The sequence below is a fragment of the Eumetopias jubatus genome, unplaced genomic scaffold (assembly GCF_037043125.1).
Source record: "Eumetopias jubatus isolate StellerSeaLion01/CBP00866 unplaced genomic scaffold, mEumJub1_p1.0 scaffold_14, whole genome shotgun sequence".
NCBI classification, from domain to species: domain Eukaryota; kingdom Metazoa; phylum Chordata; class Mammalia; order Carnivora; family Otariidae; genus Eumetopias; species Eumetopias jubatus.
Window position 1 is genome coordinate 67,768,663 of NW_028274820.1, and position 18,120 is coordinate 67,786,782.

General features: G+C 44.3%; 1 protein-coding gene across 2 annotated transcripts in view; it reads right to left on the minus strand.

Annotated features, from left to right (window-relative positions):
* Positions 1-4,395, minus strand: part of AOAH (acyloxyacyl hydrolase) — a 166,863-nt gene extending 162,468 nt beyond the window's left edge. For both annotated transcript variants that reach the window (XM_088018608.1, XM_088018607.1), the window contains exon 1: positions 3,833-4,395. In XM_088018608.1, coding sequence (XP_087874734.1) covers positions 3,833-3,959 — 127 coding nt within the window. In that variant the 5' untranslated portion in view covers positions 3,960-4,395. The remainder of the gene's footprint in view (positions 1-3,832) is intronic.
* Positions 4,396-18,120: the final 13,725 nt, after the last annotated feature.

Sequence of the window (18,120 nt, forward strand, 5' to 3'; positions counted from 1 at the left end):
TGGGGAAATTGTACCCTCATGCACTGAGCGTGGAGATGTAAAACAGTGCAGCAGCTCTAGAAAACAGTCTGGCAGGTCCTCTAAATGTTAAACATAGAGTTACCATATGACCTGGAAATTCCACTCCTGGGTATATACCCAAGAGAAAAGAAAACAAATGTCCACACAAAAAACCTCGTATATGGATATTTGCAGCAGAATTATTCAGAATCGCTAAGAACTGCAAATAAGCCCCATGTCCATCAACAATGACTAGATAAACCATGTGGGGCATATCCAGACAATGAACTATTATTCATTCATAAGAAGAAATGAAGTTGGTATATGCTACAGCCTGGATGAACCTTGAAAACATTATGCTAAGTCAAAGAAGCCTATAACAAAAGACCATGTATCATATCATTCCATTTATATGAAATGTTCATTGAGATCCCCTAAAGGGGCTAAAGAAAGGAGATGGGGAGTGACTGCTAATAAATATTGGGTTTCTTTTCAGCCTGATAAGTGTTTGAAGTAAATATTGATGATCAGTACACAGCTTATGAATATACTTAATAAACATTATACTTTAAAGGAGTATTTACCCCAAAGACACAGATGTAGTGAAAAGAAGATATGCACCCCAATGTTCTTAGCAACAATATCTGCAATAGCCAAACTGTGGAAAGAGCCGAGATGCCCTTCAACAGACGAATGGATAAAGAAGATGTGGTCCATATATACAATGGAATATGACTCAGCCATCAGAAAGGATGAATACCCAACTTTTACATCAACATGGATGGGACTGGAGGAGATTATGCTAAGGGAAATAGGTCAAGCAGAAAAAGTCAATTATCATATGGTTTCACTTATTTGTGGAACATAAGGAAGAGCATGGAGGACGTTAGGAGAAGGAAGGGAAAATGAAGGGGGGGAATCGTAGGGAGAGACGAACCATGACAGACTATGGACTCTGAGAAATAAGCTGAGGGTTCTAGAGGGGAGGGGGGTGGGGGGATGGGTTAGCCCAGTGATGGGTATTAAGGAGGGCACGTACTGCATGGAGCACTGGGTGCTATATGAAAACAATGAACCGTGGATCACTACATCAAAAACTAATGATGTATTGTATGGTGACTAACATAATAAAATTTAAAAAAATAAAAAATAAACATAAAAAAATAAAGGGGTAAAGTTTATAGTATGTGAATTATATCTCAACAATGCTAGGAAATAAAATTTTATTTAAAAAAATGTGGGGAAGAACTATATTGCCCCAACCTAATCACTTAAAGAAAAAAAAAAAAAAACAAACGTAATCACACTTACAGTGAAATCTAAGGCAAATTTTAACTGGCTGTGTAAAATTGGCCAAGTTGCTTATTTCTCTAAGTCTCAATTGTTTCTCCTGCCAAGTGGGAATAATGATGATATATATCCCATAAGGTCATTTTAATGATTAAATGAGGTAGTTCATATAAATCTCTTGGAAGACTGTTAATTATACAATATGTGCTCAATAAATGTTAGCAGTCTCATAGTTACTAACTTACAAATGTAATTGTTATGGCGGAAGAACCCTTCCTTTCCCCATGCACCACTCCAATTAGCCCGGATGCAACTCAGAGAAAAGATGGAGGGCAGCATGGAGAAATGCCGGGAAGCTGCAAGAATGGCTGCAGACCAGACCAAAAATTTTCATGAGTCAGAAACAAATACGATCGCTAAAGGTGCATCTTCATCAATATGGATGGAACCCAATTAATTCAATTGAACTCCATGAAAAATGGGGAAGCAGAGCTACTTCCATGTGTTGAGAAGGTGACTATATTTTATTTTATTATGATTTTATAAATCATGGCCAGTGTATACTTTTATGAACAAGGTAAAACTTCATTTTGGAATGGTGATTAGGAAGATCACTGACGCCTAACAAAGACAATTCCCTACCGCTCAATTGGATGATCAGTATTCCAACTGGCTGACCCACTTTTCTCAAGGAGATTTTTGTTGCCCAGCACCTTTCAAGAGGGAGGTAATGGCAGTGGGATCTTTGAGACCCTTGCAGCTTCCTTCTTTGGCAGCACTCGGGTAGAAACACTTCTAAAATTCTAACACCTTACCCCACTCCTCTTCCTTTTCACCCAGCTTATACTTTCACCTTCCTCTGGCTCACTTTATGAATATGATGAGGCTCTTACAGTCAGCAGTTGTTTGCTTTGAAATGACCGGCCTTTGCTCTGTGCTTCTTGGCTTTCTGCTGGCTCTCCCATGGACATTGCGGTTTATAGGGTTCCTGGGAGGTGGGGTGTTACTGCGTGCGCTAAGCACGCAGTTTGTCTTTCACTTTAAAGGACTGTAATCAGAACTGTAATGAGATTCTCATTTCCCCCCCTAAACTGGACAGTCAATTCCTGAGGACAGAGGCATTTTAGAAATTTTTGTTATTCACCTTTGTATCTCTAGCTCAGAGTGCAGGCCCTGACATGTGGTGGCCATTCGGTGACCATGTGGGGAGTGGACACGGAGGAAAGTGCCTTTGTGCCAGTGGATTTGAAGTCATATAGTCTTGCTTTTCATCAGAAAGGAGCAGAAGCCCAGCCAGCATCCCTTCTCTTCTCCTGCCTCCTCCACGGTGCTCTTCCTCTTACTACCAGCTATGAACGAGCTTCCCTCACTGCTTCCTAAGACATGCCCCACATTTGGACCTGTAAACCAGAGCACCCCCAGATTCCCTTTTAGGAGATACTCCCTCCCCCTGTTGCTGGGACTGTTGGTGTTAAGGGCTCACACCAAATGCCTCCGCAGGCATAGCCCCCACCCAAGGGAGCTCCCCACTGGGGTCAGTTCATATCCAGTGACTGTTCAGTGTGGCAGTTCCAGGGTCTAGACCCACCTCAGACCACTTTGAAGAGCCATTCTGGCTCCAGAATTCTCTGTGGGATAGATAGATAGAGGGGGGGGGCAGGCTATAGCATAGCCCATATTTTCCTCCTATCTACTCCTGCTGCTTCACCCTCCTCATGGTGTTTTCCCCAAGAGCACACCTCGATAAACTCCCCTGTGCACAAATTTCTGAGTCTGTTTCTCCAAGGAACCAATCCAAACAGTGAGACCCCAGCTGGAACCACCTGCAGCCCCTGGCTCAGCACAATCAGTGCCGAGTCAATGTTGATCACATGCTGGCCTTGTCCTGCACTCGCCTTTCCTCTTACCGTGAGGACAGGTCAACAACTCGAGGCAGAGTTAGCAGAAGTTGTGACCTAGGGAAATGGGTGCTAAGCCATCATCAAACCTAACCAGCAACAGACTCCCTGAGCGCTTGGGGCCATGGAATATTTGCATAAGAAACCAAATGAACCCCCATGGCTAATGAGGAGGGCCACAAATTCCTCGACACTCCCCACGAAAAGGAGGGAACGATGTCCCCTACCACTGAGTCTGAGTGGAGAGATCAGGACCACCTTGAGCAATAGAAAATGGCAGAAATGATGCTGTCTGAGGTCAAAGGCCATCTTTCTACTGTGCGATGGTGCCCACTGTCCTTCTGAAAGGGATAAGAATTCAGACTCTTACAAGGGTTGCCTATCCAAGAGAAAAAAAGTTCCAATCACCAACAAGGTGAGGGGCTTTTACAACTAATTCAAACGAGTAATTGTGTAGAGTACTTATGTGCCGTCGTGTGAATGCTCACTCTCAGGCTCAAAGGTTTTCTGTGTTGGTGAGGTTACTGGCACCCGACTTGGAATTCATAGCTATTGACGTCATTAAATAGGTGATTTATTACCCAAGCAAAGTATTTGACCCGATTGTTATGTCCGCCTGAAAAATATACAAAACGCTTACCTACCTACACAGGTGTGGCCATTGGAGTATCTGGCGCTGGGCTGGTCGTCAGAGGCTGGAGAGGCCGACATGTGAAGGGGCAGGAGTAAGCACAGGGTTGTCGCCAAAAGGATATTCCAGAGGGACTTCATCTCAGACCCGTGCACCAGGAGGGACCAGCCTGGCTACAGAGGCTGCCCACCGAGGGACGCTGAAGCCAGGGCCACGGAAGCTTCTCTTCTGTTCTTTGACCCCCTCTACACACACTCCCCACACTCTCACATATACACACTTTTCATACGTGTGAAGGGACTAGAAAAACATACAAACACTCACAGACCCACTCCTTCCTCTTGCAGAACCCTGAGAGAGAGCGCGAGAGCGCCTGACGCCTGCGCCCGGAAAGAGCTTCGAGGAGTCCCTAGGAGGCAGGTTTTTTGAGTTAAAAACTGCAGCGAAAGGACAAACCCAGGTGGCAGCAGCAGCAACAACGTGCCCTTCTGTGCTCGCCAGCTGAAGTCAGTCAGAAGCCGGGGGAACCTCGAGGCTTGCTGGAATCCTCCTGTGGGGTGGTTAGGAGGCCCTTCCCCTTTCGCTCTTACAAAACGAAACAAAACTAAAACTGAAGAAAAAAAAAAAACCACAAACGCACAACCTGTAGCAATGTGACCAGCAGCGTCTACACATTATAGAAATTATAATTTGCTCTATTCAGAAGTTACCTAGTTTTGCTCTAAATAATTTTGTATGGTAAGATTGAGCTCCTTATTCTGTTGCTAAAGAATATTCTGGTCAGGTAGTTCTTTTCCCCCGGGGTCAAGTTTTCTCACGGCCTTCAGTCTGGTGTGCGGGAAATAAGGAATAGAGACAGTAATGGGCAGTCAGCACGGCTGGATTTTAAATCTAATGAGAAGAAGGATGTGCTGGAATTAACCTGTTCATATTTACTTGGCTGTGTATGATGCATCTCTTTCCTCCAGAATTTCAAAACATGTTTATATTCCCCACCTGTAGATGATTTGTTCATTTTTTAAGAGACTGACTTTCTGTTTTGAAGATGAGAACAGAATGCTGTTTTTCTGGGGGTTTGGGGCGAACTGAACCAGATCATAGATAGAGAAAGGACATATAACCTAAGTGCTTTGTTCTGAAACAGGATACAGCAAAGTCGTATGCCATTCTCAGACAAGATAAGGGGGTGAGGCCAAAGTACCACAATCTAGATAAGCCTGGGAGAGCCTGCAATTTTTACTCTCCTTGTTGAGGCTCTGAGGAAAGCTTACTATAAAATTCATGAAATATTGTGAAAGCTATCAGACTTGGTAGAGAGCTCTCCTTCTCCCCCTCCTCCTGCTTTTACTCAAGGAATGGCATTGAAAATAGCAGGCAGAATTTTAGAGTTGTATTCTTTCCAGGATGTAGGAAATACCAGTTTTTATGGTTTGAAGATTTCTTTGTAGGCATTAGTTTAATAAATGCCAATTTGTCAGATCTCTGAATCTGCAGCAGAGGTGTCACATGCCGGAGTGTTACCCTGCTTACGTCCCGGGACAGGTTGGACCAACAGACACCATGGATGACCTTGGTCACCATGGGCCTTTGACTTCCTTTGAGGCTGGTCCTCAAGGTCCCTGACCCTGTGATCAAGGAAAGCTCTGGAGGTCACCAGGACCACCACAGGGGGCAGGACCTAGAGAAGTTCCAGAGACTTCCTGGAGAAGCAGGATAAATGGAATGATTAAGAGCTCATACTGCAAAGACAAAAAGACCTATGTTCAAATATCGCACGTATTGTTTACTTCTGAGTAATATATTATAGTAGTCATATAAGCTTTAAATGCTTCAGTTTCCTCATTTACATGGGGATAATAATATTTGTCCTACAGGGTGCTGGAAGGACTAAAATAGATGATGTAACCAAGCTATAAAGCCATGTATCTGGCAAGAAGAGAGTGCTTAGTAAATCAAATCTTTGGTTATTATTCCAGCAGGAGTGTGATGAAATCTGCACCCCAGGCCAGCCTTGGAGAGAAGGATAAGACACCCGCACTAGGTGCAGGCCAAGGTGTGGGGAAATGGCATGGATTGGAGGAGGCAGCCTCTATTGAATGGTTTCTGTGTGCTAGGCAGCACTCCAGGAAGACACAGTCTCGTTTGCTAACCCATAGGTCGGTGAGGAATCTTCAGGCAGCTTCCAGAAGAGAACTTGGCACAGGCTCTGGGCTTCCTGAGGTTCTTTTGGTCTAGATTTATAGCTGTGAGCAGGCTGTAAGCAGGCTTCTCGGGGTGAGAGGAATTTCTCAGCCTAACGCTGACTGCAAGTTTTCAGCCTTGGTCAATGTGTGTGTGACACAGGCAGTTCTGCCTACAAAGCTGAACCCCACCCAGGAACAGTGAGCCCTGGGGCAACCTGAGGTGCTCAGGCTTGTGGCCTGGCCAAACTGGGAACTCCTGGCTTAGCTGAGCAGCACCAAGCAAGTCCTTTACCATTTCCAGCGATGAGATTCCTCAGCTGTGTGGGTATGTCATAGTCATACCTGACACATGGTAGGTTTTCCACAGAGTGATTTTCTTGCTTGAAGGTCAAGTTCTTACTGGGCAGGGTCAAAAGAGGAAAACAGAAATCAGGAAGTGATTTTTGCTAACTAATGCTAAAGTAAATGCATGTGCAGACTCCCCCAACAAAACCTTTCTGTCACCAAGTCGGGGGTTCCTCAAGGTGTCCCTCAGACTGGCTGCTTTCATGTCCCCCCGCAGGGCTACCTTTTTCCGTTGAGCATTGAGAGCACAAGACCTGGGATCTCTGCACAACTTGCTGAAGGGCCCTGGATCTGCCCGTGGCTTGTACTAACGAGCTGGACCCTGGACAATGTCCCTAGGGGACTCCTGCTATCAGATGCTCCGATTCGGGTTTTCTCAATATCTGCTTTGGGGAATGAGATTTCTTCCTTGCAGCATTTTGTTACTTTACTTGGGGAGTTTCAAACCACAGTCCCTGTAGCAGAAGGCTGAGGGTTTATAATTCCCAAATGCTACACCTGTGCTTCTGGTTTGTTCTGTCTGAATATGCCTCCTGATTATTTTTTGACCTGCATTGGCCTCCACCATCTCGTTCACAGCAAGTCATTTAATCAGGGAAAAAAAAATGACCTAGATGGCAGGAGATACTGTAAAAGCTGGTGCTGTCACAAAAGCATACCTTTCCTTTGACTTTCTCCTCTTCCTGACACCAAGGGTCCCTCTCTTGGCTTTTGGCTTCCCAGGATTCTCTGCAGTGGTGCTCAGTTCAGACCCACCCACCCCAGATGCTTTGCTGACCCGCTCCTCCCCAGTCAGAGCTTATTTATTCTAGCTTTAGCCCATCTTCTTTCTGTTCTGTGCTAGGGAAATAGTAAATTAATCCACAACAAGGCTGCCCATCTGCTAATTAAAAGAGTTATGAATTTAGGAGGGGGGACCTACATTTTCATCGTGGCTTCACAATTTCCTAGCTGGGTGCCTTTGGACAAGTGGGTCCACCTCTCTGGGATTAGTTGCTGTCACTGTAAAATGGGTCATATGATGCCAATATTACAGAAAAATTCCTAGGATTAAAGAGACGATGAGAGTGAGAAAACCTACCACTAAATGTTGGAGAAATTTAAAGTTCACAATCAATTAACACTATCCTTCTCAAGTAATATTGGGATTTTAACATGCTTTGTACATTTTCTCAGGGTATTTAAAGGGATTTCCATTTTAGTAATGCACGTAAGTAGGTGCAAAGTTGGAATTCAGAAAGCCCCAGGGGAGTGGCCAGCCGCAGGTCCTGGTTGGAGTGGGGAGACTTGTGATGTAATGTGAGTAGTAAGCACACAGTGGGCACTGGGTGAGAGTGTGGAGACCAGTAACGCCTCTCCCAGATGTATGCTGGTAGCTTCCAGCAGGAAGAGCCATGCACCAGGAGATAAACCAACGATCCTCTAGCAATGGGTGGCCCAGCAACGGTGCAAAGCAACCTAGACACACAACAGGATGTGTACTCTAACACTCCCCACAAACCCCACCCACTCATTCACACACTTCCAGGTTCTTGAGATTTTTAGAGATACGTATCTGGCAGGGGTATGCCATTTATAACCACAGCCTTCTAAGGAGGGTGCATTCTATTAGATATTACTTGTTTTGTCTGCTGGGCACCTGATAAAAGTTCAGAAAAAGGAGCTGTGGTTAGTGAACTACTTTTCATAAGCAAGGCAGAAGAATTTGGACATAATCTGGAAGGAAGAGGGTAGGAACAGAGAAATGAGAGTGAAGGGGGAAATGGGACAGATGAGACACTAGCATCTTTCTAGCTAGAAAACCAAGAGGGAAGTGCTGGAAAGTGGGGTGGCAAAAGACTGAGTTAACAGAAAGGTCTGATGTAGATTTGCAAGTTGTTTACTATGCCATGTGTGAAATGATACTTTGCCCAGATCCTGAATGGATTTTTGTGGAAATCAATGAGAACAACTTTCCTGTTTGGATCAGAGCAAGGTAGAGCCATGAAGGCACAGGCAGAAGAAAGTGCAGAGGCAGACAAGCTCAGGAATTCACAAGTATCTTGGGGAGGGCTTTGGACTCTCATGTGCTATAGACTGGGGAGGAGGTAGTCGTCAGTCACTTTGACCTACATCTCCAAAGTGTAAAGTTTGAATGCACAGAGAATAAAATCAAATAAATATCATCAAAATAAGCTTGAAGTTCATGCATTCATTCTTTCATTCATTTTTAGATAGAAGAAGTCTGAGGTTAGGCAGTTCAGGGGGATTTTGGCCATCCCCTGATGTCTTCAGGGACTTAAGCCCCTCATTTTCTTATTTTTTTAAAGATTTTTATTTAGTTATTTGACAGAGAGAGAGAGAGAGAGAGAGAGCACAAGCAGGGGGAGCGGGAGAGGGAGAAGCAGGCTCCCCACCGAGCAGGGAGCCCGACGCGGGGCTCGATCCCAGGACCCTGGGATCATGACCCGAGCTGAAGGCAGACTCTCAACTGACCGAGCCACCCAGGCGCCCCTCCTTATTTTCTGTCCCACTATCCTAGAACTGATTTTTATCCTCAAGATCAGCAAAAGTCTAAAATGGCTGCTGGCACTCCAGCTATTGCGTCTACCTTCCAATAGTAGAAGAAAGAAGAAGGCCAGTGGAACTCACACCTTCCCTTATAAAGGTGTTTCTTCCCAAACCTCCCCCAACACTTTGCTTACATCTCACATAAGCAAAAGCCATACCTGGCTACAAGGGATGCTGGGAAATAGAGTCATAAAACCACTCCTAACTGCAAGGGAAGCTGCAGCAGGTCATCTTTATTCTGGTGGCAATGTGCTCAGCTAAAAACCAGGGTTCTAAAAAGAAGGAGAAATTGAATTGGAGGCACTTGCCCACCATGTATATTACACATAAATGCATATAAACATTTTTTTCTTTCTGAATTGAATATGTTTGATTAGGCTGTGTGAGTTTTTGGAAGATAAAATGAGCTGGCATACTGGCCTGGCCTGTTCTTCTCCGTGGGGTTTTCTTTGAATGCTGGGCAGACCGATGCTCCCCAAAGGCACTTTCCGCTCCAGCTCTTGTCCTAGAGAGCTCACGGAAAAATGAGCTGGCAAAAATCCTCATGAAAATCACAGCTGAGGCTGAGACAAGATGGGCCAACCTGTGGTCGGGGGACCATCATGAGTAAGACGGGCTCCCACTGTACTGGGAGTTCGCCACTACATAAAGAAACAAAAACAAAAACATGGACTAAATCTCTTCTGGAAATACTTTCTGGAAGGGATCCCAAGGAAAATGCAGTAAGGTGCAAATGAAATGTAAACAAAATGCTAAAAGCAGCTTCAAGTTTCATGGTATAGGACATACAGGACACTTTACTTGCAGAAGGCCCTTAGATTATGGGGTTGACCAGAGGGCTCATGGTCAAATGTTCTGGAAGATTAAGCAGCGCTAAAGAAATGGCAACCCTGTGAACTTGGCTCAGCCTGAGGGGATACTATTTCATGGCATGGGCCCCAGATGCACACAGCAAACTCAGACCAGTCTGTCTCTGGCAGGCTTCTTCAGAGCTCCTGCATCAAGCCTGAAGGTCTCTCGCTGACTCGCTAAGTCATTGCATCAGGAGTCAGTGAAAGAGTGAAGGGGGATTGCTTCACTAGTGCTTGGCACAGATCAGTGTGTCAAGCAATGTCTCCAAACTCCTGCCAGTGTTTCCATTGGGAGGGTGGAGGGAGGAAGAAGGGGTGGGGATGAACATAGATTTGGGGAAATAAAGAAGCAGAATAAATATATCCCTGAATGATGTTATGTTGAGATAATCTGGGCCTTCAGGAAAAAGAGAAAGATAATGGGGAGCTCAATTCAGTATAAAATTAGGGCTTAAGAAAAGTAGTAATCTCAGTCAAAACACAATAGATCATATTACCCTGTTGCTTATAACTGCTCAAAACTCCCCAGACCCACCAAATGGAAGGATGAATTCCTCAGAAGGTTCATAGGGCTGATATCTGTTATCTCCCCAGCCAAGTGTCTAGACACTTTGCTAAGTGGCCTATGTTCTGGTGACACCAAATTACCAGTGATGTCCCCAGACATGCCCAGCTGTTTATGCCTCAGTGCCTTTGCATGAGATTTCACTCTGCCTAGAATGTTCTCCTCCTTATCTTTCAGGACAACTCCTCCTTTTCCTTCAAGGCCACCTTTCCAGAAGCCTTCCCTGTCCCTTGCCAAGTACAAGTGTTTGCTCTGTCCTCAGTGCTCCCAGGACACTATGGGCAAGCCTCCCCTAGCCCTTGCTTCTGTGGCATGGCCACAAGGGTAGGCATCTGACTCCCCCACCAGCGGGTGGTTCCTAGATAGCACGTTATTTAGCATTGTCCCCAAAAAACCTGACTCAAGGCAGGTACTCAATCAATGTTCATGGGGGAAAAAAGGAGTGAGCAAAAAGAGAAAATATTTTACTATTATAGCAGAACAGTGGAGCCGATGAGGATATCTTTAAAAAATGTTCTCAGGAGCGTTATGTGAAAGGAAGAAACATTAAAGGCAGGCAGTATATTTGGGGTTCAGAACTAAACCCTAGTGCAAATGCTTCTGAGTCGGTTCAGGAAAGGGCCGAGCATCCAAGGATGATTTGAGTCGCGGTCCTAAGACTGGGTAGAGAGAAAACAAGAAGTGAGAGAGTCATGCTGTCAGTGGGTAAAATCTAGAGTCATGCAATTTCCTCCTGGTTTTTCAGTTTTTGTAATAAGGTGGTAAAGTTGATTTCCCAGGCGACCATGGACCTGAGCCCAGCAAGACGAGTGGGAAAGGGAAGCAGAGGGAGGGAAGGTGTTGTCTTGCTTAGTGCCGGAATGAGCAGCTCGGAGGAGCTGGGAGGAAGGGCTCCGCTGATCACACTCGCCTCCCAGAGAAGGAAGCACATGATAGCAGGTCCTCTCTGCCTCTTGGAGATGCCTGAACCCCCTTTACAAATTACTACTTGCCATGATCTGGGGTGGGAGGAAGATGGCTGACGTAAATGGAGACCACAGAGGAGCAAAGTGAAGCGAGGGCGGTGGGCCTGGGCGCCCTGCCGCAGGGACTGACACCTCGAGGGTCAGTCTGAGTTGCGCTGCAGTTTTCTCCTCATCCCACATCCTAAATAATGCTTTTAAAAGTCACTCTCCCATCAATTTCTTTTTTATTTTGCAGAGTTTTAGTGTATGTGTGTGCATCCATGTGGGCATATGTTTGAAGATGGTCCCAAATTCTTTGACACTCCCACTGCTGAGAGGTGGGGGCGTCCACTTGTCCTCCTCCTGAATCTGGGCTGGTTCATGACTGCTGACCAATGCAGTCTGGAAGGACCGTTTCTGGGCTAGTGCCAGGCCCAGACTTTCAGAGGACTGGCAACCTCTGCTTTGGTTTCTCGGAGCTCTTCTTCCATGTAAGAAGTCTGATTGTGCTGCTACAGAGACCACACACAGACCCTGAGACCGTGTGGAGAGGCAGAAGCCCCCTTCTGACTCAGCCTCCCAGCTGTCACTCCAAAGGCACCAGACATGGGAGTGAGACCAACTTTGACCTTCCAAACAAGAGTGAAGCCGTCTTGGACCCTCCAGACTCGCCCAACTGCCAGCTCAATGCCAACAAAGCCCCACCCCCCCACCCCCAGTTGATACTACTTGAAGCAGAAAAATCTACCAGTGGAACCCTGCCAGGAAAAGAGATAATAAAATAGTTGTTGTTTTAAGCCCCTATATTTGGGGTCATTTGTTATGTAATAGTAGATAATCAGAACAGTGTGTGAGATTGGAGATTGAGGTATGGTTGGCCAGTCTGCATCATTCAAGTGTTAAGGGTTTGGGCATATCTGCCTGCATTTCTTTTGGTGCTGTGCTTTTCAGAACACTAAGGTCCTTCATTTGAGATCAAACCAGTCCAAAAGCACTGGACTTTTCTAGTGATCAGAGGAGGTTGCTGCATGTCCCAAAAGGACAGTAACCCAGACTCAGAAGATGAAAGGACCATGTAAGACTTTCAAGGGCAAATATCTTCAAATTTAGAGCAAAGGTCACATTTTCTGGCTCACACCTTTTAAGTCCCCTGAGAATACTTATACTGCTTGTTTTGGTATATCAGTTTTTATTGCAATGAGGATCAGGAGAAGAGAGCGAGGTGAAGGAAGAGAGGCTGTCTGCCTGGGGTTTGTTCATATGTTGCAACTGGAGTAAGGACTTAGGTTGTAGAATCCTTTGTTAACATTTGCTACCTTTGCACTAGGTTGAAATAACACACTACCTGTTCTCAAGCACCATAAGGTTGATAGAAATCTCAGAGCCAGCAAACAAGGAGGAACTTTGCCTTGATTTCATTCTCCCCAGAACTCAAGGCAGGCCATGTCTCCTGAATCAGGTTAGGAGCAGGTAACACATGCAGAACATTACTGAAACTGAGGCCCAGAGAGGTCAAGATGACTTTTCTGGAATCAAAGCCCAGAATGGAAACCCCAATACTGATTTTGAATCCAGGATCCTTTCTGCTTCTTCCTTCCACATCCTTTCAAAGACTTGTTTCTTCTATTCTGCTTTCAGGGGTCATTATTTTTATTTATTTTATTTTACTATTTATTTATTTGAGAGAGAGACAGAAAATTCACAGGGGGGTGGGGCAGAGGGAGAGAGTCTTAAGCAGACTCCATGCTGAGCACAGAGCCCGATGTGGGACTCCATCTCACGACCCTGAGATCATGACCTGAGCTGAAACTAAGAGCTGGACGCTTAACCAACTGTGCCACCCAGGTGCCCCTATTTTATTCTATTTTATTTTAGTAAATGTTTTACAGAGGATGTAATAGGTTAAATATATACTTAATATATATTTAAATATATATACACACATACACATAAAATTGTTAAATAGGAACCAAATGTCATAATATAATCAGGATAAAATAAATTTATTCTAGTATAACCACATAATTTTTAAATTCAACATTAAAACACATCATTGATGCCATACGTTTTGCTAAAACAATATCTCCTCTCTTTTACTCCATGTGTTTAGGCAGCAAGTCCCAGACAAGGTCATTGCCACTGGGCAAACGTTCAGGTGCAGGTGCGGTTTGTTTCAACCTCCTTGTCCCTTTCTTAGACAGTCCGGATCTGTCTGACCTTGGGGGACACACAGACCCAGGTGAGTTGCTCCAGGCTGATGGGGATGTGCATTCCCTCCAAGTGTGTCAAATTTGCTTTCCCTGAAAAGGCAGTCCTCCCAGATCCTCATCTAATTTAACCCAGAGCAGGAAGATAGCTAGCTGCAGCTAGAGAGGTCTGAAATTAGGGACTAGTATATGTCAAGGCATTGTGTTTTGGGGTGATCCCTAGTGCCACCAGTTCTCCAGGCTGCCTGCTGGCTCAGTGTCTGGGCCTGACATTGCTTCCGTTCCCACTAAGCTCTCCAGGAGCCACGGTGACCTGTATTTCCATTAGGCTCCTGACACCAGTTGAGCTCTTGCCCCTCCTCATGGAGCTAGAAGGCCTCATTTCCCCATCTGACAGATAGTTGCTGGAGTCTCACTGCCTGTAGCCTGACCTCTCAAACCACATCCCCTTGGCTCACGTGACTGTGTGTGTTATCCGTTGCCTGCGTTTCAGTTATGCCTTGCCTCCTGGACTATACCTCTTCTGGGTTCTTGGTGTCTGCCTAAAATAAGCCCGGGCTTTCTTTACCCATTAGATCCTGAGCTCTGGCCCCAATATTTGCCTTGATAAGAGCCAGCCTCATCAGTAGTGGTGGGGCCACCTCAACTTTGTCTTGGTCTTGCAAGTTTTTCCATTCTCACTGGGCTGCAAGGCTAAAGTCCAGTTGGTTTTGTATCCGAGGTCATCTGAGATACCTGAATCCTAGGCTTGAAGTCACTCCAGGGTAGAACCAGAATTTTGAACAATTCAAATACCTCTTCCCCCACCCTTCCCCAGAAAAGTTGTAAATGCTCATGATGGTGGTCAGCCGACAAGTCAGCCAGCATCTCAGATATGACTAATTGCCCTTATGCCGAGTACATTGGCCAGTTTGCCTTGACCAACCAAGAGTTACCTGCAGACCCTCATCACTCCATCTCCTGGGAATAGACTCTCGAAGGCCATTCATTAGACCATCCACTCCCCCTGGAATTCACTGCTTTGCTGGAATATGTTTCAGGAGTGATTTAGTTCCTTCAAAGCTACCCTGTCCTCATTGCTCTGTGGCATCAACATCTCTACTTTCCCAGAATTCAAGCCAAAAGAGAACGAGACCATCTAACCAGGTATTCCTTGTAATCGGGCTCATTTGAAGTCATCTTCTTGCAAACTGACCAGTTCAGGTAAAGCACCCAGCCAGCACCTTGCTTCAAAAGTTCTGGTGAGGCATCTGGCCTGGAGGGTCCAAACACCTCTTGGCTGCAAGCCACGATATAAGCAATCTACTTAATTTCTGATTCAGAAACGTTCCTTTTCCTTCTACTCTTTGATGTGAGAAAGTGATCGGACTTCAACACAGACCTGTGGGTTTAGAATACTGCTATTTGGTGGGTCTGACATAAGATACCCATGTGGAAGTGATCCATACTTGGCTCATACCAGCTCTGCCAAAGACAATCTAATTAGCACAGGACAGCATGAATAATGCTCTTGAGTTCCACCATGCAGGGAAAGAGTTCATTTTCAACCAACCAACAACAACAGAAACATTTCATCCTGTCACTGTTAGCTCTGAAATTTAGATCTTTTATTTCCAAGGGGTCAAAAGTCCTATATTAAATGATTCTGAATGGAAAGAATCAATGAGTGGCCTTGCCGCCCCATTTTCTTTCATAAGGAAATTTTTAATATAAATATAAGAAAATACTGCATTGATGAAAATCAAAATGTTTCAGGGGACAGCTGTCAGACTTTCAGCATGAAAACAATTATAAAGTATTAAAATTTTCTATTCAATGCCAATATGTGGCTTTTAAATAAAATCAAATGAATTTCTTTTTAGTGATAGAGTACATTAAAAAAACAGCCTAATTTAGTGGGACCCATGGTCTTTGTAGATTTTTAGAAACTCTTTGTTGATTGATTCATTCAGTGCATATTTATTGATCACTTACTATTGATCACCTTATAGTCAGACATTGTTGTAGATGTGAGAGTGAGGAAAACTTACAAGACTTCTGCCCTCACTGAGTTTACATTGTTTGGACACATAGTTGACTTGCTGTGCCCTTCTAGCAAATAAATTTATTTAAATATGGTTAAATCGCTTTTGCTTTTGGTCATTATTAATCCACATGATCAGAACACAGCCCCTCCTTGGGAAACTCAAAACCCCACAATTTCCCTAGAGCAGAAAGGCAGTTTCCTTTGTATTACTTTGACCTTTGAGGGGGTACTGAGGATGGGCTCTAGGGCTTACATATAGATTGGATCCCATGTTGAGTGTGAGCACATTTCATAGATAAAATGAAACAGCTTCTTATATCAGGAAATAAATGACGCAAACACTTTTTATCTTTTCCTAATTGATCACCTTATCGAAATCTTATATTTTATAGAATCACAGACCACTTTGACAATCTGATGAATGCTGTGGATCCTTTTCCTGGAAAAGAAGCATCTAACAAAAACACACTCAATTTTATACCTGACCTTAAAATATTATGGACTCCCGAAACCCATTTATTTTCTAGGGGTTCTTGGACCTGAGGTCAAGAACCTCTGGTCTGGAAAGTCTTACTTTTCTCAACTTCTTATTCTGTTTCCCACATATGTGAAATTCCCATGGGAGTTTTCCTCTTTAAATTTAGCCACTTTGGTTGAGAAATTGTGCAAAGTTTGGGCAAACCTATTTCCATATTAGCGCTATGATGTAAACTCTTCCTATTGAGCAAGGGCACCAGAGCAGACACTCCCTGTCCTCTGAGACAGACACTATTGTCATGAGGCAATGTGTGGGGGACCTCCGCTCAAGGCCTGGTCTCCTTTCCCCAAGCCAGACACCATACACTGGCTTTCATTTCTTCTTTCCAGTGTATGGCAGTGAAACCAAAGTTCCTTTGTATATTTACTTCGCATATTTGAGCGAGCTCTTTTATTTCAGTTTGTATTCCCCTTTTTACCTTTTGCAAAATCTGCTGAGCACCCCACCTTAGCCAATCAGAGAACGAACAGGTGGACACCCACCAGTGAGGGTTGTCTCCCTCCATGCTGCCATGAGGGAATGCTTTCAGAGGATAGAATGCTGACATGAATTTAGAATTGGTTATGAAATTCATTTGTCAATGTGGTAGCCTGGATAATGGCCCTCCAAAGATATTCATGTCTTAATCCTGGAATCTGTGAAAAAGGTTTTGCTTTCATCTGATTAGAGATCTTGAACGAGGGAAGTTACCCTTGACTATCTAGGTGGGCCCAACATAATCATGAGGGGTCTTAAAAGCGAGACAAAAGAGGGATGCCTGGGTGGCTCAGTCAGTTAAGCATCTGACTCTTGATTTTGGCTCAGGTGATGATCTCAGAGTTGTGAGATCAAGCCTCAGGAACTTGCTTAAGATTCTCTCTCTCCCTCTCCCTCTGCCCCTAACACCCGTCCCCACTCACATGGTCTCTCAAAAAGATCAGGCAAAAAGATCAAACTAGGAGCAGGAGATTTGACAGTGGAAGGAGAGGTTGGAATACAAAGAAGGGGCCATGAGCCAAGAAATGCAGGCAGCCTCTAAAAGCTGAGAAATCAAGGAAATGGATTCTTCCTTAGAGAATCCAGAAGGAACGCAGCTTCGACAACACCTTGAGTTTAGTCTGTAAGACCCAGTTTGGGTTGTAAGATAATAGATTGTGTGGTTTAAGCTACTAAGTTTGTTTAATTTGTTACATACCAATGGGGAACTGATATAGTTATTAACTATTTTATTAAAAACAAAGGGTCAAAATAGAGAGGTAAGAGCTACCTTCCTTGGGAGCCCACTTGTGCTCTGTTCCCTAGAATGTCTATAACATAAGATGCTCCGGAGTTCATTCAGGTGTATGTGGTTGGTTCTCCTCACTGACTGACTCTGGATGCCATCACACCTTTCAGAACGGCTAAAATCAAAAGGACAAAGAAATAACAAGTGTTGGTGAGAATGTGGAGAAAAAGGAACCCTCGTGCATTGTTGGTGGGAATGTAAATTGGTGTAGTCGCTGTGGAAAAGAATGTAGAGTTCCTCAAAAAAATTAAAAATAGAAATACCATATGATCCAGTAATTCCATTACTTGGTACTTACCCAAAGAAAATGAAAACACTCACTCACGAAGATACATGCAGCATTATTAACATGTTCATTGTAGCATTATTTATAGTGGCCAAGGTATAGAAGCAACTTAAGTGTCCATCAGTAGAAGAACAGACAAGGAAGCTATGGGATATATCTATATCTATCTATCGATTTTAAGTATACATAATGGAATATTACACAGCCATAAAAAGATGAGATTGTGTCATTTATGACAACATGGATGAACCTAGAGGGTATTAGGCTAAGTGAAATAAGTCAGACTGAGTAAGACAAAGACCATATGATTTCACTCGTAAGTGGAATCTAAAACAAAAGAAAAAATGAATAAACAAAAAGCAAAACTAGACCTATAAATACAGAGAGTAATCTGGTGGTTGCCAGAGGGGAGGGGAGTGGGGGTGGGCAAGATGGGTGGCAGCGAGGAGTCGGAGGTACAGGCTTCCAGTTTTGGAATGACTAAGCCACAGGGATAAAAGGCACGGCATAGGGTACATAACCAATGATATTTTAATTGCCAA